Source organism: Podarcis erhardii (assembly GCF_964252035.2).
Source record: "Podarcis erhardii genome assembly, chromosome: 2".
Classification (NCBI taxonomy): Eukaryota; Metazoa; Chordata; class Lepidosauria; order Squamata; family Lacertidae; genus Podarcis; species Podarcis erhardii.
This window is the reverse complement of record NC_138498.1, coordinates 112,506,915-112,526,243: the sequence shown is the minus strand read 5'-3', so window position 1 is coordinate 112,526,243 and position 19,329 is coordinate 112,506,915. Positions and strand designations below refer to the sequence as shown.

At 49.2% G+C, this 19,329-nt stretch overlaps 3 protein-coding genes across 5 annotated transcripts in view; 2 read left to right on the top strand and 1 right to left on the bottom strand.

Moving 5' to 3' along the window:
• VARS1 (valyl-tRNA synthetase 1) overlaps window positions 1-7,898 on the bottom strand; it is a 35,425-nt gene extending 27,527 nt beyond the window's left edge. Inside the window, exons 1-6 of the mRNA XM_081852336.1 lie at window positions 7,805-7,898; window positions 4,826-5,185; window positions 3,153-3,296; window positions 2,377-2,527; window positions 853-1,007; window positions 11-95 (exon numbers count right to left, since the gene is read on the bottom strand). Of these exons, the coding sequence (XP_081708462.1) occupies window positions 11-95; window positions 853-1,007; window positions 2,377-2,527; window positions 3,153-3,296; window positions 4,826-5,179 (889 nt within the window). The 5' untranslated portion in view covers window positions 5,180-5,185; window positions 7,805-7,898. The remainder of the gene's footprint in view (window positions 1-10; window positions 96-852; window positions 1,008-2,376; window positions 2,528-3,152; window positions 3,297-4,825; window positions 5,186-7,804) is intronic.
• The window catches only part of LOC309337139 (TNF receptor-associated factor 1-like), a 261,886-nt gene extending 252,383 nt beyond the window's left edge, over window positions 1-9,503 (top strand). Inside the window, exon 7 of one of the 2 annotated variants that reach the window (XM_081853852.1) lies at window positions 9,342-9,503. The gene's annotated coding sequence lies outside the window, so the exon portion shown is untranslated. The remainder of the gene's footprint in view (window positions 1-9,341) is intronic. The other variant, XM_081853853.1, reaches the window with a different exon arrangement.
• A 1,207-nt stretch (window positions 9,504-10,710) lies between these two features.
• Window positions 10,711-16,431, top strand: LOC309336767 (uncharacterized protein). 2 transcript variants are annotated; one of them, XM_081853065.1, is made up of 4 exons: window positions 10,711-10,789; window positions 12,011-12,934; window positions 13,460-13,589; window positions 15,374-16,431. In XM_081853065.1, the coding sequence occupies exons 2-4, from the start codon at window positions 12,161-12,163 to the stop codon at window positions 16,267-16,269; spliced, it is 1,800 nt and encodes a 599-aa protein (XP_081709191.1). In that variant the 5' UTR covers window positions 10,711-10,789; window positions 12,011-12,160; the 3' UTR covers window positions 16,270-16,431. The 2 variants fall into 2 exon arrangements, with proteins under 2 accessions (XP_081709191.1, XP_081709190.1); XM_081853064.1 differs by lacking the exon at window positions 10,711-10,789 and having other exon boundaries at window positions 11,337-12,934.
• The last annotated feature ends 2,898 nt before the right edge of the window (window positions 16,432-19,329 follow it).

The following is a 19,329-nucleotide window of genomic DNA, read 5'->3' as shown; positions in this document are numbered from 1 at the left end:
CTTACATTACCTTTTTTCTCTCCTGGGGGAGTTGGGATGTTGTAGCTTATGACCCCTAGATCCTTCTTCTCTTTCTTCTCAACTTTTGGCTTCTTCTGCAAAGAATCAGGATGGGGGCAGGAAGGTGGAAACAGGCCTCAAACACTATTATCACCCCCTGCCCCGAGCTCTTCGCTATTTTCCTTAATTCAGGCAAGTTCAGTGTGCAATTTTTTTAAACCTCACCTTTTCCCAGTTTTATTTATTGTTGGGAAAAGGCAAGGTTTAAAATATATTTTATTTATTTATTATTAGTGATACACACGCATATATACACGTACATACCAACTTGAGGTGTATTTTAAGAACCCACTCTATTCTTCTGACTGAAAATTGTTTGAAATGACGTTTTATATTGATTCAACCTGCCCTGGGAACGTACAGTGATAGCCAATAATAAAATAATTAAACAAACATTGGGTGGCATCTATCCAAAACATTGCATGCACAAGTGTCATGGAACTTCTCTTCCCTCTCCTTTCCCCAAACATCTCCCAAATCTGCTCAAATCTTGGCAAGACAAGAATCCCTCAGTCCCCAACAAACTAGCATTCCACATGCAGGGAGCTCTTTTTTTGGAATAGACAGCACTGAAAAATATCTCTCTGACACACAAGGATCCTATTTTCTTCTTTTCTGGAATGTTTAAATCTTCCCTGACTCTGTGCATGCACACGAAAGCTCATACCAAGAACTAACTTAGTTGGTCTCTAAGGTGCTACTGGAAGGATGATGATGATGATTATTATTACTACTACTACTACTATTATTATTATTATTATTATTATTATTATTATTATTATGTTTTCTTACCTCCCCCTGTTGTTGTTGCTGCTGTTGCTGGCTTTTTTCCTTCTTCTGCTGAAACTTCTCCAGTTTTTCTTTCTTTTTGGCTTCTTTCTTTAGCTGGGATGCACTTTTGGGCGGCTCTGTGAGCGCCTTGGGCTCAGAAGACTCTGCCTCAGGTTCTTAAGAGGAAAGGAAATAAACCAACGTGCAGTGGCCTTGTTAATAAATCTTGCTTAATTGCCATCTGCTCTCCAGAATGGGGTGGGGAATCTGCAATGCTCCAGCAGCTGTTGGATCCCAGCTCCCATTAGCTGCAGCCAGCATAGCCAATGGTCAAGGATGATGGGAACTGTAGCCCAGATCAATAGTTGGGAGGGCTGCAGGTTCACCACCCCTGCACTAGACCCACATCTCCCTGCCGCTGCCAAAAAGTCTGTGCCCATATGAACAACACGTTTCCGACCACAATTCAAAGTGTTGGTGCTAACCATTAAACTCCTATACTGTATACCTGAAGGAGCGTCTCCACCCCCATTGTTCAGCCCAGACACTGAGGTTCACCTCTGAGGGCAATCTGGTGGTTCCCTCACTGCGAGAAGCAAGGTTACAGGGAAGCAGGCAGAGGGCCTTCTCAGTGGTGGCGTCCGCCCTGTGGAACACCCTCCCATCAGATGTCAAGGAAATAAACAACTATCTGACTTTTAGAAGACCTCTGAAGGCAGCCCTGTTTGATGTTTTGTATTTCTGTTGGAAGAGTGGCTGGAGAAATCCAGTCAAATAAGCAGGGAATAAGAAATATATTATTATTTCATAATCATCATCACCATCAGTGCTTTTTTCTGGCGGTACTAAAGGATACAAAGTACCAGCATCTCCCCCATGTTAAAAGTGTGGCAATTACTGTAACAACTTTAGGTCCAGTCGTGGCTGACTCTGGGGTTGTGGCGCTCATCTCGCTTTATTGGCCAATGGAGCCGGCGTACAGCTTCCGGGTCATGTGGCCAGCATGACTAAGCCGCTTCTGGCGAACCAGAGCTGCGCACGGAAACGCTGTTTACCTTCCCGCTGGAGCAGTACCTATTTATCTACTTGCACTTTGATGTGCTTTTGAACTGCTAGGTTGGCAGGAGCAGGGACTGAGGAACGGGAGCTCACCCTGTCGCAGGGATTCAAATCGCCAACCTTCTGATCGGCAAGTCCTAGGCTCTGTGGTTTAACCCACAGCGCCACCCATGTTCCTTTCATGGTAAGTACCAACACCTTACTTTCCCTTTTTTAAAAAAGCCCTGCTGATTATGATAACTATTACTAAATCAGCAGTGGATCCCTGACTCTACCGCCCACCTATTCAGGTTGAGGGTGACAAGAACAGAAAAGCCTTGCTAGGTCAGACCAAAAGCCTACCCAGTTCAACATTAAATTGTCACAACAACAACAACCTGTTCTCCCAAGCAAGACAGACTGTAGCTCTGTTCTTCCTTGAGGTTTCTTTGCCCTCAGCAAATTCACGAGGATCTGGGAACGAGGACAACGGTAGCAGCACCTTACCTCTGAGATCTGATTTCAGGGTCCCCACAACAGTCGTTTGCTCACACAGCTTCATTGGACCCAAGATAAACTGGAATTCTGGCTGGTTGACGCAGGTCAGGAACCATCGGGTGACGTTGGTGTATGAAGCGCGGAGAGCTTGGTCAAGAACCTAGAGGAATCATTTGGAGATGAGGAGAGGAACACGAGCGCGAGATATACCATTATGAATATAGGTGAGAAGGACAGGAACCCTACAACAGCGTTAAGGCAGAACATCTGCAGATGATAATAATAATAGTAGTAGTAATAATAATAATAATAATAATAATAATAATAATAATAATAATTTATTATTTATACCCAGCCACTCTAGGCTGCTCCCAGTGTTAAAAACAATACAGCAATAAATATTAAAAACTTCCCTAAACAGGGCTGCCTTCAGATGTCTTTTAAAGATAAGATAGCTACTTATTTCCTTCCCATCTGAAGGGTGGGTGCCACCACTGAGAAGGCCCTCTGCCTGCTTCCCTGTAACTTGGCTTCTCGCAGTGAGGGAACCGCCAGAAGGCCCTCGGCGCTGGACCTCAGTGTCCGGGCTGAACGATGGGGGTGGAGACGCTCCTTCAGGTATACAGGACCGAGGCAATTTAGGGCTTTAAAGGTCAGCACCAACAGAGTGCCGAGCCACTGACTCCCTGCCCCAACAAAAGCAGAGTAGTAGAAACTGCTGCAAAATTATGCTACCGATGCCCCATTGGAGCAGAGGCTGGGAGGGATACTGCAGGGAGACTCACATATTTATACGGCAGCAACAGAGAAGACGCAACTGTCACATCGGCCAACGTCATGGCTTCGCCCACCAGGTATGTCCGCAGCTTCAAGTGGCCGTCCAACACCGCAAGGAGACTCTGGAGCTCTGCCACAGCACGGTCCGTCACCTCGGCAAGAGAAGAGTGTGTGAGCACACCCACAAACCACCGCCTCTCATGGTACAATGCTCAGAAGATACCTGCCGCCAGGACTCCTTGCAGGGCCTTTCTGCATAAGGGGTCCCTGAATTAAAGGTGACCTTCCTGCTGTGTTGAAGTACATTGGCACTACTCCCTGCCACTGTGTGCCTTCCGCCTTGAATGTGGTCTAGCTCATGAAATGCCCTTGCTCATGATTTGGGGGGGGGAGTTAAAATCAAACAAAAACAATGAATCAAAAAGTGTTTAGGGTCTTGTTAAACACGCTGGTGCCGTGACCTTTGGATCCTGCGGAAGTAGGGAAAGAAAACAGCGCACAGCAACGTGGAGCTCAGCTGCATAATGTGCTTGCTTATTTACCATATTTTTCGCCCTATAGGACGCACTTTTTCCCCTCCAAAAATGAAGGGGAAATGTGGGTGCGTCCTATGGGGCGAATACAGGCTTCAGGAAGCTCTGCACGACCCTCCAGAGCTTGGCGCGAAGCCTGGGCTTCGCACAGCTGTTCGCAAGCCTGGGGAGACCGGCGCGGCTCCCTAGGCTTGCGGATAGCAGGCTGTTCTAGGGGCTGGGGTCGGGGGAAGCTCGGGCTTCCCCTGTGCCAGCCCCGTGCCTGGGGGGGGGGAATATATTTTTTTTCTTTATATCCCCCCCCAAAAAAACTAGGTGCGTCCTATAGGGCAGTGCGTCCTATGGGATGAAAAATACGGTATTTAGTTGACAAAATGTATACAGCACACAACTGTTAAAAGAAAAACCTTAAAGCAGATTGTGAAAAGAACAGAGTAATAAAATTATCAGTCAAAGCAATTAAACGCAACTATTTTAAACTTTCAAAAAAATAATTAAGATCAACGAAAAGCGGGAAACCAGATTAAAACACAATCCAGCATTATACATGCCTGGTTAAAGGTAAAGGGACCCCTGACCTTTAGGTTCAGTCGTGGCCGACTCTGGGGTTGCAGCACTCATCTTGCTTTATTGGCCGACGGAGCCGGCGTACAGCTTCCGGGTCATGTGGCCAGCATGACTAAGCCGCTTCTGGCGAACCAGAGCAGCGCACAGAAATGCCAGAGTGGTACCTATTTATCTACTTACACTTTGACGTGCTTTCGAACTGCTAGGTGGGCAGGAGCAGGGACCGAGCAACGGGAGTCCACCCCGTCGCGGGGATTCGAACTGCCGACCTTCTGATTGGCAAGTCCTAGGCTCTGTGGTTTAACCCACAGCGCCACCCTGGTTAGGCTTGTCTAAACAACAATGTTTTGGGCGGGTGCTGAAAAGTGTACAGCACTTGTATGTATGTTTATGCTTTTCGTTTTGTTCATTTGTCTCAAATAAACGAGAGTTATTTCTCAGAGCTTTTTTTTATTTATTTACACTTCCTCCCCCGCCCTGCCCACTTTCTTCCTGGCTCATAGCTCACTCCATTAACACCTACGCTATGGGTTAGACACAGTACCCTACTCCGTCACAGCAGAGTTAAGCCTGCCTCTCACCTGTTTGCTTTGCTTGGAGACCCCCAGCACAGAGAAAGCAGCTGCGGAGGCCGCAGGAGCGATCTCCAAGTCTGCGAAACTGACCCACTGCCGTACCAGGGTGCTGGATTCTGGGCTCTGCCCTCTCATGGCATCCGGGCAGAGCAGGTAAGAAACAGCCGCTGCGCCAGAGACACGGAGGCCCGCCTGGGTCTCCAGAGCTGGGAGTTTGGGCACAGAGAAGGAAGGATTCTCCAGCTCCTTGTCAGGAGGCAGGGAGACCACCCTGGGCTCGTGTCGGCCATAGCGGGCCGCAACGAGAACCCGCAGATTCTGGAAGTTATCCGGATGAGGGGAAAGGTACAGAGTTGTCATGGCGACCTGGAAAGAAAGGGCAATGAAAGCGTTAAGAGGGAGGACGCTAAGAGCCCTCTTGGAAATACAGCAGGCCTGTCGTGAAGAAGAGGGAGAAGACGTTCTCTGCTCCTGCAGAGGGCAAGACTAGATCGAAGGAACTTGCGCTACAGGAAGGTAGTTCAGAGATGGGCAGAGGGCAGTTTGGGGTCTCCTGCTAGATCTCTGGGTGATCCGAGTTAAACTGGTGAAGGTTTCCAACTCCTAACTGTTTAACAACAATTTAAGGACAAGATACAGTGGTACCTCGGGTTAAGAACTTAATTCATTCCAAAGGTCCGTTCTTAACCTGAAACTGTTCTTAACCTGAAGCACCACTTTAGCTAAAGGGGCCTCTCGCTGCTGCCACGCCACCACCGCATGATTTCTGTTCTCATCCTGAAGCAAAGTTCTTAACCTGAGGTACTATTTCTGGGTTAGCGGAGTCTGTAACCTGAAGAGTATGTAACCTGAAGCGTCTGTGACCCGAAGTATCACTGTACTGTTGAGATGGGGGGAGGGAAGCTGAGAGAGGGGATAACTGGGAGTGTGGGGGGGGGGGAGAGGGAGGGAGAGAGAGAGAGAGAGAGAGAGAGAGAGAGAGAGAGAGGGAAAGAACTCTGACTTCAGCTCAGTGCTGTCACGTCAAACCAAATGCCTGAAATCAAAAATATTTTGCTTGAGGCTTCAGTTGGAAGATCTCAGAGTTCTAGCAGAAAACAAGGCCAGTACAGTGGTACCTCGAGTTACAGACGCTTCAGGTTACAGACTCCGTTAACCCAGAAATAGTACCTCGGGTTAAGAACTTTGCTTCAGGATGAGAACAGAAATCACGCGGCGGCAGTGGGAGGCCCCATTAGCTAAAGTGGTTTTAGGTTAAGAACGGACCTCCAGAACGAATTAAGTTCTTAACACGAGGTACCACTCTACTACAAATTTCTGCCCACCTGAGGTGATGCAATATGCAAAGAAGGATTCATCCGTCTACTTACATAGGGCAAATATACAAATGCCACAGATGGCTAGAACAAAAGACAGCTCTTTCCTCAGGGTTTCCAACCTCCAATATGTTTGTCCACAGAGTTAAGTATAAAAGGCCTTACAACTTTTAAAGTCTTTTTTTTTTTAAATTCCACCACCATATGGAGGAGAGGAGTTTAACTCGGCAAGAGCCCTGGTCCCCAATTCGCCTTCAAACCCTTTCTATGTCATGGGAAGCCTGCCTTTCAGCAATTTCATCCCTGTTGTAAACTGTTATTATTACTATTGCTATTCCCCAGTCCCCACCCTGAGAACTCAGGAGTCCTGGCTCCCAGATCTGCCTCTCTCAGCTCTCCCTCAGGCACTGGGGTCGGGGAACAGGTTCAAACAGCAGTTGGGTGAAAAAGCCATGTGCAATTTGAAGCATAGGCATGTATATAGTTTTATTTTAAACTATTTCGACGTCACAGACTCCGAGAACTTGGAACCATGACATGTCAAAAATCCAAATGAATTAACTCGCGCAAATACAAAAGGACCTTCTTCTGCTGGCGTGAGGCAAAGGATGTTAAATCTGCATCCCGCCAGCTCAATACAGTGGTACCTCGGGTTAAGTACTTAATTTGTTCCGGAGGTCCGTTCTTAACCTGAAACTGTTCTTACCCTGAGGTACCACTTTAGCTAATGGGGCCTCCTGCTGCTGCCGCACCACCGGAGCCCGATTTCTGTTCTCATCCTGAAGCAAAGTTCTTAACCCGAGGTAATATTTCTGGGTTAGTGGAGTCTGTAACCTGAAGCATCTGTAACCCGAGGTAGCACTGTCCGAACAATCAAACAACAGACCTTGGAGTTTACATCCTAATACAACAAGTTATCTGCATGTGAACTGGGGTGGGGGGAAAGATGAGAAAAAGAACTAACTGTTTAAATCTGGACTTGGGCTCAGGTTTTTATTTAATAAGCAGAGAGTGGGAGAGAGAAAGAGACCGGCTGATTGACGAAATTAAAACTAAAGTGAGGGGCAGGTAGTAAGTAAACCGTAGGCTGGGAAGGGATAGTGACCTAAGAAGCTGCCTTATATTGAGCCAGGCCATCCGGTTCATGTAGCTCTAGTACTGAAATGAGGTTAAATTTTAATGTTGTACTTTAATCTTGTTTTTTAAGCTGTATTTCAATCAATTGTTTTTCTATTTGGTGTTAGCCGCCCTGAGCCCGGTCTTGGCTGGGGAGGGCGGGGTATAAATAAAATTTATTATTATTACTGCCTTACACTGACTCTGGAAAAGAGCAGGAAAGTGACTGGGGTTTGAGCAGCCGGCAGCTTTGGTTTCTCCGGAAGGATCGCGGGAGGAAATCCAAGAGCAATTTTCTGGGTTCTTTGGGAGGAAACCAGAAACTACAATAAACTTGGGAACAGGAGTCGAAACTCCCGGGTTCTGCGGGAGACAAATGGGGCGCTAGAGGGGGGTGGGTGGGAAGGGGTTGGACCGAGAATCTGCACTAAGTCTCCCTCCGGCAATGAATGAAATGCTTGGAGGGTCTTTTTCTCGGGGTGGGGGTGGGGGAAGCCCCTCTGGCAGGACTCCTGGGTTCGGGGGAAGGGAGGGGGCGGGGTCCTCCTCTTACCTGCGAGTCCAGCCGGCTGCAGCTTCTCCCTCCCTCCCCCCCCCCCCACGTGCTACTTTCCCATTGCGGAAGGACCCCGCCTGTAGCCGTCTGCTGCAACGCCTGCGTCACCGCCACGAATTTGCGGCGCATGGCACTTGTAGAGTTGGAAGGGGTTCAGTGGTCATCTAGACCAACCCCCTGCAATGCAAGAATATACCCATGCTTAGAAGACATCTGAAGGCAGCCCTGTTTAGGGAAGTTTTTAATGTGTGACATTTTAATGTATTTTCTGTCTTTGTTGGAAGCTGCCCAGAGTGGCTGGGGAAACCCAGCCAGATGGGTGGGGTACCTAATAATAATAATAATAATAATAATAATAATAATAATAATAATAATTTATACCCCGCCCATCTGGCTGAGTTTCCCCAGTCCCTCTGTCTGGCTCCCAATCAAGGGTTAAAAACAATACAGGGTTAAATATTAAAAACTTCCCTGAACAGGGCTGCCTTCAGATGTCTTTTAAAGATAGGATAGCTGCTTATTTCCTTCACATCTGAAGGTAGGGTGTTGTTGTTGTTGTTGTTGTTGTTGTTGTTGTTGTTGTTGTTTTCAAATCCCAACTGGTGGCTTCTTTCCTTTATTTCTTTTAAGAAAACGAGGAGGAGCGTTATGCACCTCTGCCCCCTTCCAGTTGTTAGGATCTGAGGGTCTAGACTCGGGTCTCCCTTGCCTAGTTCAGCACTTCGACCCCTGCATATTGCCCTGCAATAAATATTCTGAAATCCCTATAAGAATGCTATCGATTGATTCTTTTGTTCGTTTCATAAAAATTCCCGCACTTTATAATGCATGCAAAAAGAAATACTAAAACACATTAAAGCCACCTCAACCATTAAGCATCTGGGTAGGCTCCTAAAATAGGAATATTTTCAGCTGGTGTAGAAAGGAGTGTGGCGAAGGCGCACCTGCTTGGTCTCAAGGCGCAGGGAGTTCCGCAGGTGCTGTCACAGGAAATGATGGCGTTCCTCATACGAAGGATTAACATTCTATGTCCTTTTAGATATCTTTGTGGGGTGTGAGGGTGGGAGAGGGTTATGGGCTTGATTTGTTCTTTATATTATGTCCTTTGTGGTCGTATTCTGTATTTTTATGCTGTTAAACCCCACCCCCACCCCACCTCCGAGATCTTCAGATGGAGGGTAATATACCCTTCTGAGTAAATAAGTAAATGAATCAATGAATGTGGAAAGGGCATGACGCAGTAGTAGTGCCACTACCATTATTGTTGTTGTTGTTTAGTTGTTTAGTTGTGTCCGACTCTTCGTGACCCCATGGACCAGAGCACGCCGGGCACTCCTGTCTTCCACTGCCTCCCGCAGTTTGGTCAGACTCATGCTGGTAGCTTCGAGAACACTATCCAACCATCTCATCCTCTGTCGTCCCCTTCTCCTTGTGCCCTCCATCTTTCCCAACATCAGGGTCTTTTCCAGGGAGTCTTCTCATGAGATGGCCAAAGTCTTGGAGCCTCAGCTTCAGGATCTGTCCTTCCAGTGAGCACTCAGGACTGATTTCCTTCAGAATGGATAGGTTTGATCTTCTTGCAGCCCATGGGACTCTCAAGAGTCTCCTCCAGCACCATAATTCAAAAGCATCAATTCTTCGGCGATCAGCCTTCTTTATGGTCCAGCTCTCACTTCCATACATCACTACTGGGAAAACCTTAGCTTTTACTATACGGACCTTTGTTGGCAAGGTGATGTCTCTACTTTTTAAGATGCTGTCTAGATTTGTCATTGCTTTTCTCCCAAGAAGCAGGCGTCTTTTAATTTCGTGACTGCTGTCACCATTAGGCCAGCATAAAAGTCACAGAATAGTGTGCAAGTTTTTTTCAATTCTCCAGAATTCTTCAAGCTAAATGATTTTGGGGGGGGGGGCTGGGAGTCATGAAAGTGAAAATGTTGAGTGTTGAGTCTTAAGTTGTGGGGTGTTTTGAGGGGGCAGCAGAGGAGGGCTTTGTTAGGCTGGGCAGGGTGATGATCCTGGGCATGGTTAGGCTGGGCAGGGTGATGATCCTGGGCATGGTCCATGCAGAAGCTAAATTACAAGGAGTTAAGGCGAGATACTCCTTTTGTTTATTTAATTTTGCTTTATTAGTTCCAACAACAGAAAAACCAATCAACAAAAAAGCACTTTAATACATCTAAATATAATAATTTCCTAATACATATATATTCCTAATCAAAGCTGTTACAAGACTTCTGCTTTAAAGCATTGCTCGCCAGATGCAGCTGTGTGGACGACACGCGGATACAGTATAGTTTAAATGCTAAAAACAGATCAGAATGCCCTATAGGGGGAAATTCTGATCTGTTTTTAGCATTTAAACTATTGTATGTTTTTAATGCAGGGTTGCCAGTTTATTGCTTTATCTTTTTTGTAAACCGCGCTGAGGGTTGCTGCTTTGTTTCTTTGTTTCTTTCTTTGTTTGCTTAAGCGGTGCATAAATGTTATGGAGGAAATAGATAAATAGACATCCTGTATTGCAACCGGCTTGCATCATACTTATTTTTACACAGGCATTTCCGTCGCCAGCCCTCAGTGGAAAAGGCCCCTAAAGTCAGACTTCCGCCTCCCGATTTTTATAGAGCAACACGCTCACAACAGCCCGGTGGAAGGCGCGGGGTAGAGTGACACACAGCGCGCACTTCCGGTAGAGCCGCTCTCCCCTTGTTAACGAGCATAGTGGGAAACAGGACCGGAAGTACCTATTAAGGACAGCTGGTGACGTTTCGGCTGAGAAAGGGCGCCGTGAACGTAGAACTAGAAATACAGAGCAGTACACGGGGGTAGGCAGTTAGGCTGCATCTGGCCCAGCGTCGCCTTGGGTTAGAGGCTGCGGTTTTCCCAAGTCGAGCGGTGGAGCGCCCTCTCCTGGCTGGAGGGCCGCTAGTGCCGCTCGGATGCCCCGGGAACGCGGGCTGAAAGGCAGCCGACGGCTGAGAAGTACGTCGCCTCCGCCTTTCCCCTTGTTTCCAGCTGCCTCCCTTTGCAGCTTGGTGCCCCTTTTTGCAATGCCCCGGGAATGGCGACCCTGCAGCGCCCACCCCACCCCTCCCAAGGATGCTGTTGGTTCCCGCCAGCCCCGGCCAAGGATGCAAGTTGGCGTCTAGCAAACACCTGGAGGGAGACCACGGACCCGCCATCCTCCCCGCCTTGCCGGGTCCTTCCTGAGGGTCGGGCGGACAAAAGCCCTCGTCCCCAAGTAGCCCCAGTGGCGCAGCAGGAGGAGGTGGCATCTGAAAAGTCACTTGCTGGCCCGCCCGCCGGCCGTGGGAAAATTTTCCGCCACCGTGGGAAAATGGGCTTTGAATTTCCCACGCGCACTGGATGATGGATCTTTACAGCTTGGTGGTTTTTTTGGCGGGGGGTGGGGTGGTGGAATCTGGCGGATTAAATCGAGACGGGCAGAAAACCGGGTCTGGGGTAGCGCAAGATGAGCAGAAAGCAGGGAAGCCTTCTGGCTTTCAGGTGGTGTTGGGAACCCAACGTCCTGGTTCTAGACTATAGCAAGGCTCTGGGACAGGAGGCAGGGGCAGCCTGCGAAAGGTTCACACACACACACCGTAGGGTAAGACCTGTAGTCTTGCTCAACGCAATGAATGGCTTTATCACTTCTGGTGTGACCATCTCCACTCCTGAGTTTCTCAAACTCGGGCCTCCAAGTTTTTGGACTACAACTGCCATTATCTCTGACCCCAACCACTGGTCCTGCTAGCTAGAGATGTGGTAGTCCAACAGCAGCTGGGGACCCAAGTTTGGGAAACAATGTCCAAAGCCTTGACCCTGAGACTGGGAATCATCCCTGCAACTCCAATGCTTGGCATGACATAAGCAATGAAACCTTTGTGTCTTCCCTGAAAGGGCAGAGTTGGGTTGACTGCAAATTCCAGCGGCCTACCAAGGCTCCTCAACATGTGTGGACGCTAGCCAAAAAACAAGGCACTTTTTCTGGTTTTTGTTTTGCTGGGCACACCTCTTTTGCTGAATTTATACTGTTCCTTTTTGAACTGTTTTATTATTGCATTAATTTTATCTGTTTTCATAATTGTATATACATAGTCTGTTGCTCTAGCCCACTCGTGGGGACTTGTGGTGAAGCATGGGCAATAAGTTTCATAAATATATGTAATCTAATTTTAGGCAACTGTCTCATCTTTCCCTCAGGGAACAGCCCCTCTCCTCAGCCTAGGAATATTGCATTCCACCTGTGATGATTAATAAGGGTGAGAAACCCACCCATCATCTCATCAAGCCTGGGCATCTTAACTAGGAGTGCCAGTTAAACTCCCCACCTCCACCCTTTGGAGGGACAAAATGGCTGCTGAAAAGGGAGATGCGTCGGGGCTGGCTGTGCCGCTCCAAGCAATGATTGAGCAAGGATTGAAAATGGAGGAACCGGAGCTTGCAGACCCTGGGCCAAGGAGCAGTGCAGAAAACAGCCCTTGTGCCGTCCGTGTGGGGAGTTGTGGGGATTTCAAGGAAATAGCCATTTTGGATGAGATGAAGCAAGAAGCTCCTAAGCAGCTGCAGGAGCGCTGGGAGGCTCAGCTACAGGAATTTATCGAAAGGGTTGAGTTGCCCTGTTCAGAATGGAGGCGCCCACAATTGCCGGGGGCCTCACCAGCCGCTACTAAGGCTTTTCTGTCCACCTCTGAAGGAGCAGCCAGCACCACTGAGGAGCCTGGAGCTGCGGGGGCATTATCCCAGTTCCTGCCAGGCCTTGGCAAAGACGCCAAATGGTCAGATGAAGCCGAGGCAAATGGCATGAGGGTGAAAGAGGAAGACTTGGAGGAGGTGGACTCCGCCATCTTGGACACAGAGGCGAAGCGGCAACGCTTCAGGCGGTTCGACTATCGGGAGGCCAATGGCCCCCGAGAGGCCTGCGGGCAGCTCTGGCAGCTTTGCCGCCAGTGGCTGGAGCCAGAAAGGCACACGAAGGAGCAGATCCTGGAGCTGGTGATTCTGGAGCAGTTTCTGTCTATCCTGCCCCAAGAACTCCAGAAATGGGTGTGGGATAGTTCGCCACAAACCTGTTCCCAGGCCGTGTCCCTGGCAGAGGATTTCCTGAGGAGGCGGCAGGACGTTCAGGTGAGAGAGCCAGATGCTGGTTGTTGAGAAACAAATAATAATAATTTATTATTTATATCCCGCCCATCTGGCTGGGTTTCCCCAGCCACTCTGGGCAGCTTCCAACAGAACAGTAAAATACAATAACCTATTAAACATTAAAAGCTTCCCTAAACAAGGCTCTCTTCAGATGTCTCCTAAAAGTCTGGTAGTTGTTTTTCTCTTTGACATCTAGTGGGAGGGCATTCCACAGGGCGGGTGCCACTACCGAGAAGGCCCTCTGCCTGATTCCCTGTAACTTGGCTTCTCATAGCGAGGGAACCGCCAGAAGGCCCTCGGTGCTGGACCTCAGTGTCTGGCCAGAACGATGGGGGTGGAAGCAAAATCCCTGCTCAGGTTTAGACTTTACCTCATGCCTTCAGTTGGGTCTCCTTGGCTTTTTCAAATGCTGATTATTTGGGGGGGGAGGTGTGGGAGCAAAATCCCTGCTCAGCTTTGGACTTTATCCCCATGTCTTCTTCAGCTGGGTCTCCTTGGCTTTCTCAGGGACCAGTGCCATTCAAGGTGGCAGCTGTACATTGCGCAGATGTGGAGAGTGACGGTCCATCGGATGCCTGGCAGAAACCACCCTGCAGAGAACTCTGCCAGAAGGTTGATGGTGATGCCAGCTCCCCAGGTGAGGAATTATTGTGACTGGGTCAGCGGATTATCGTGAGTTCACGAAACGAGCTGCAGTTTAGGTTGTCGTTCAGTTCTCGGCATCTCCGATTCCTGGCCGCTCTTCTAAATCCGTGCAGCTTGAGTGAAAGTGGCACGAGCTTCCTCGCAACGTTTTCAATCAAGGCGTTTAAAAAAAAATACGGAAACCGCCATTCCGCGACGTATTTGTACGTCTGATTCCAGGCAGTGAGCAGAAAAACAGGGCATCAAAAGAGACACACAGGAAGTAGTGGAAGTGGTGAGGGGCAAGCAAAAAGCGAGGACCTCTAAACCAGGCGTTACATTTGGCCCTTGGGCACAAACTGTTCGTTTTTTTAGTGCTGTGGGGGCTCCCTTCTCCAGTGATTCATCTTCCCCTTCCTCCAGATTAGCCCCCCACCTGCAGAAAGAGAAAAGGCCTATGCATGCACACATAGTCTGCTTTTTTCAAAGGATTCTGGGTAAAAGCTGGATCCAGGGGGTTGTATCCAATGCTACTTCTACACCGAGTAGACCCATTGAAATTAATACACATTAATTAACACATTAACATAATTAACACATTAATTGACTTAGGCAGCAAGCAGGTGGACGCATGACCAAGGAGGAGAATTCAAGTCGGAAGGAACATCATTTTGGAAAGGGTCTCTCCCATGAAAGCAGTGTAGTTGTTTTCTTTCATTGTATTGCAGGGGCAAATAATAATAATGTCAGGCGTCAGAGAATCCAACCCCCCCATGGTAGGTTGCCAGGAATGGATAAGAAAAGGAAGTACAGTGGTACCTTGGGTTACATACGCTTCAGGTTACATATGCTTCAGGTTGCAGACTCCGCTAATCCAGAAATAGTGCTTCAGGTTAAGTACAGACCTCCGGAACGAATTAAGTACTTAACCAGAGGTACCACTGTAAGGTAAAAGTAAAGGACGCCTGACCGTTAAGTCCAGTCGCAGACAACTCCGGGGTTGCAGCACTCATCTCGCTTTACAGGCCAAGGGAGCCAGTATTTGTCCACAGACAGATTTTCTGAGTCATGTGGCCAGCATGACTAAGCTGCTTCTGGCGCAACCGAACACCAAAACCAGAGCAGTGCATGGAAACGCCATTTACCTTCCCACCAGAGCAGTACCTATTTATCTACTTTGACGTGCTTTCGAACTGCTAGGTTGACAGGAGCTGGGACCAAGCAATGGGAGCTCACCCCGTCGCAGGGATTTGAACCGCCGACCTTCTGATTGGCAAGCCCAAGAGGCTGAGTGGTTTAGACCACAGCGCCAGTTGCGTCCCTGTAGGAAAATGAAAGTTTTCACCGATGCTTTTTATTCAGTATTCACAGAGAGAGGCTTAGAAATGTAGCCTCTCAAAATAATAGTGTTGCTCCGAGTGAAACCCCAACCCCTCTGTCCCTCCCACTTCCTCATGAGTCATCACTACAGGTGCTGAAAAGTGCTTTTTGCCTTTGAGCTCTCTGCTCTCCTACTTTCAGTGCCTGCCAGGTTCTGAGAGAAGAGGGGTCTGGCATGGTTTCTAAAGACACTAAGTCCGTCTTCTTCCTCCTTCTCCTCCTACTCTCCCATTATTTCCCAGCTTTCCCCCTCATCTTCTCTGAGCTGTGACCTCCCTCAAACCCCTGTTGTAATTCTGAACAGTCTTCTTTTTCTCTGGAAGAGTCAGGCTGGAGAGGACGGTCTCCACCACTCTTCCTCTGCCCAGTCCCTGACAAACAATAACCCTCACGTTACAAACTCTCTCCCAATTCTAGGAGAAGATAGGAAGCGTCACGCAGAGGAGCAAAACCAGACAGAACACCCTGAGGATAAAGAACCACGTTGCAAGTTGCCAGGAAGAGGCCAAAGAAATGTTTCCTGCGGCCTTGACCAGGAAGCAACATTTGCGCAATGGCAAGAAAGCTGCTCGGAGGAGGCAGAGGGCAGTCGCCTTCGTGGTGGACACCCAGAGCATGAAATCTCCCTGCCAGAAGGAAAGCGGTGCGCGTGCTCTTTCTGCGGGAAAAGCTTCAGCCAGAGGTCAACTCTCACCATCCATGAAAGAACCCACACAGGGGAGAAGCCCTTTGAGTGCCCGGCTTGCGGGAAAGGCTTCAGCCACCGCTCAAACCTCATCGCCCACAGAACGGTCCACACAGGAGGCAGGCCGTACGGATGCCCCGACTGCGGGGACGCCTTCCGCCACAGGTCACACCTCATCGCGCACAGGAGGACCCACACGGGCGAGAGGCCCCACAAGTGCTCCGACTGCGGGAAGAGCTTCGGCCAGAGGTCGACGCTCACGGTGCACGAGCGGACGCACACGGGCGAGAAGCCGTACCGGTGCGCCGACTGCGGGAAAAGCTTCAGCCAGAGGTCGATCCTGATCGCGCACACCAGGACCCACACGGGCGAGAGGCCCTTCAAGTGCTCCGACTGCGGGAAGGGCTTCAAGCAGGTCTCGGCGCTTACGGCGCATGCCCGCAGCCACACTGGGGAGAGGCCGTACCACTGCCCGGACTGCGGGAAAAGCTTCGCGCGCAGCTCGCTGCTCGCCAAACACAGGAGGACTCATACGGGAGAAAAGCCCTACGCCTGTGCGCACTGCGGTAAATGCTTCCGTCAGCGGTCGCAGCTGGTTAGCCATGAGAGGACCCATGCCAGCACTTAAGAGTATGGAGGATGCGTGAGCACATTGGGGGAACCCAGAAAAGGAGGGCTGGCCAACGTTTATGGCAAAAAACCAAGCCTAGAATACAGGCGGCGGGCCTGGGGGGGACCTTTTGCCCTCCATGTGAGAGGAAGGAGCCAGCAATAAATCACACTGAGCAACTGGGAGTTAACCCTTCATTAGCAAAAACAGGAAATGTCAGGCCTCATGAGTACAACTCATCTCCAGCAGGTTTTGCCCCCATGAAGCATTTGCTGAGACTGAAGGTCCTTGTCAGGTGTCTGTTGCGCTTGCTCGAGAGTAACCAGGCAGGACTCCAACCTGTCTTTTACAGGCTTTATTTTGGTGTGGGTTAAACCACAGAGCCTTGGGCTTGCCGATCAGAAGGTTGGCAGTTCGAATCCCCGCGACAGGGTGAGCTCCTGTTGCTCAGTCCCTGCTTCTGCCAACCTAGCAGTTCGAAAGCACATCAGTGCAAGTAGATAAATAGGTACCGCTCTGGCGGGAAGGTAAATGGCGTTTCCGTGCGCTGTTCTGGTTCGCCAGAAGCGGCTTAGTCATGCTGGCCACATGACCCAGAAGCTGTACACCGGCTCCCTCGGCCAATAAAGCAAGAACGCTGCAACCCCAAAGTTGGTCACGACTGGACCTAATGGTCAGGGGTCCCTTTACCTTTACCTTTATTTACAGTGAAGAGTGTCATAAGTTCATGTCTGGCTCAATTGCTAGCAGAATCCAGGAGTGGTCTTTTATTGTACCTCCCCCAACATAAAAGTTTCATTACTCCCAACCTTCTCCCCTCTTTGCGTCTTAGGCTACTGCGCAGGCTGCGCGATAGCAAGGGCGTGTTTCCCTCCTGTCCGGCTTGCCCAGGAGCGGTGTTAAGGCTCCCACCAGCATCCTCTGGTCCTTGCACCTCTTCCCCACTAGAGGTTGGGCTTTCCTCCTCCCCAGAAGAGGAACTGCTTCGCAAGATTTTCGGAGGCTACCTGTAACACAACTGTCCTTCTATTTCTCGCATCTGAGCCAGTGGCAGTTCCCTGACAGTCCCTGTCTCCCCACAGTTGCCCCCTCCTCTCTAAGGTTTTCCCCAAGCAATCTTGAGACTGCGCCTTCGTGAAGCTAACCCCTCCTCCACCCTCTTCATGCCTCTGCTGGTTCTGGGAGACCAGGGGTGAGGGGAGCTTGTCGCACCAGGAGGGGGAGACACCTGTGGCTCTTTGCCAACCAGACACATCTCTGCCGCTTGACCTCCCTCCTCTTCTGGTTCAGCTTCTGCCTCCGATTCTGGACCTCTGACATGGACACTCCCCAGTTCACTAAGTTGTTACCTCTTCAGCTTCAGACACCTCCTCCTCCCCCCAGTCTTCTCCCTCTGACCACTCACCATTGTCCCACCACCTCTCCCTTGGCTCTGAGCCTTCTTCCCTTGGGGGTTCCCCAAGCTGGTGCCCCCCACTGTTCCTCTGTATCCAACCAATCTGTGACATCATGTTTGTCGGGGCTGATGGGAGATAGCAGTCAGCAACATCTGGAGGGCCAAAGGTTCCCTACATCTCCCCTATGGTTTTACAATCACCCCCGGAATGCTCTAGTTCAGGCTTCCTCAACCTCGGCCCTCCAGATGTTTTGAGACTACAATTCCCATCATCCCTGACCATTGGTCCTGCTAGCTAGGGATGATGGGAGTTGTAGGCCAAAAACATCTGGAGGGCCGTGGTTGAGGAAACCTGCTCTAGTTTCTCTCCAATACAGACACCCAGGGTCCTGGGTATAGTGTAGCTTTGGCTATGTGCCTTGTTCAGAGTGGCAGGCCTCCTTGCTTTTGACCACAAGCCCTCTGGGATGGTCAATGAGGCCATTGAGGAGGTGATCCATCTTTTTAAGTCATCAGACTGCCAGTGGGAAGCAAAAGTTAAGAAATCAGCAAATCTCCAAGCTGGTTTTTATGTTCCTTATTACATGGAGAGGATCAGCAGGGCATGTGTTGATAAGTTGCCCAACTTTTTTTTACAGCCTTCAAGAACTCCACAAAATAAGCTAACAAGGAGGAATACGGGAATGCCTTGGGAAGGTCACAGTGCAAAGCCATTGAGTGCAGTATCCGGTTTCTAAAACCGACCCAAGTTTGCAAAGCAGGATGGGGCAATGATGAACAGGAAGGGATTGTTCTTCTTTGGCAAAGGGTTGGAGTTCAGTGGCAGAATATCTGCTACGCATGCAGAAGTTTCAATTCCCAGCTACTCCAGTTAGTAGTAGGGGAGACCTGGAATTCTGGAAAGTTGCTGCTAAGTTAGGAAAAACTACCAATGATTTGCCAGTTATTTGACTCTGCATAAGGCTGGTTCCTAAGAGATGGTTTTCCCTAGAGCTGGATTCCATTCTTGGAAGTCCTAGCTGTGTCTTATTCTGCATATGTGTTATAGAAACCAAACAAAGCAACACACAGGATATATGGTGTCACTTGGACTACTGCAATGCGCTCTCTATGTGGGGCCACCTTTGAAGGTGACCCGGAAACTACAACTAATCCAGAATGCGGCAGCTAGACTGGTGACTGGGAGCAGCCGCCGAGACCATATAACACCAGTCTTGAAAGACCTACACTGGCTCCCAGTACATTTCCAAGCACAATTCAAAGTGTTGGTGCTGACCTTAAAAGCCCTAAATGGCCTTGGTCCAGTATATCTGAAGAAGTGTCTCCACCCCCATTGTTCTGCCCGAACACTGAGGTCCAGCGCCAAGAGCTTTCTGGCGGTTCCCTCCCTGTGAGAAGTGAGATTACAGGGAACCAGGCAGAGGGCCTCCTCGGTAGTGGCACCCGCTCTGTGGAACGCCCTCCCACCAGATGTCAGAGAAAAACAACCACCAGATTTTTAGAAGACATCTGAAGGCAGTCCTTTTAAGGGAAGCTTTTAATGTTTGATGCATTACTGTATTTTAATATTTTGTTGAAAACCACCCAGGGTGGCTGGCGAAGCCCAGCCAGATGGGTGGGGTATAAATTTATTTATTTATTTATTTATTTTATTAATAATAATAATAATAATAATAATAATA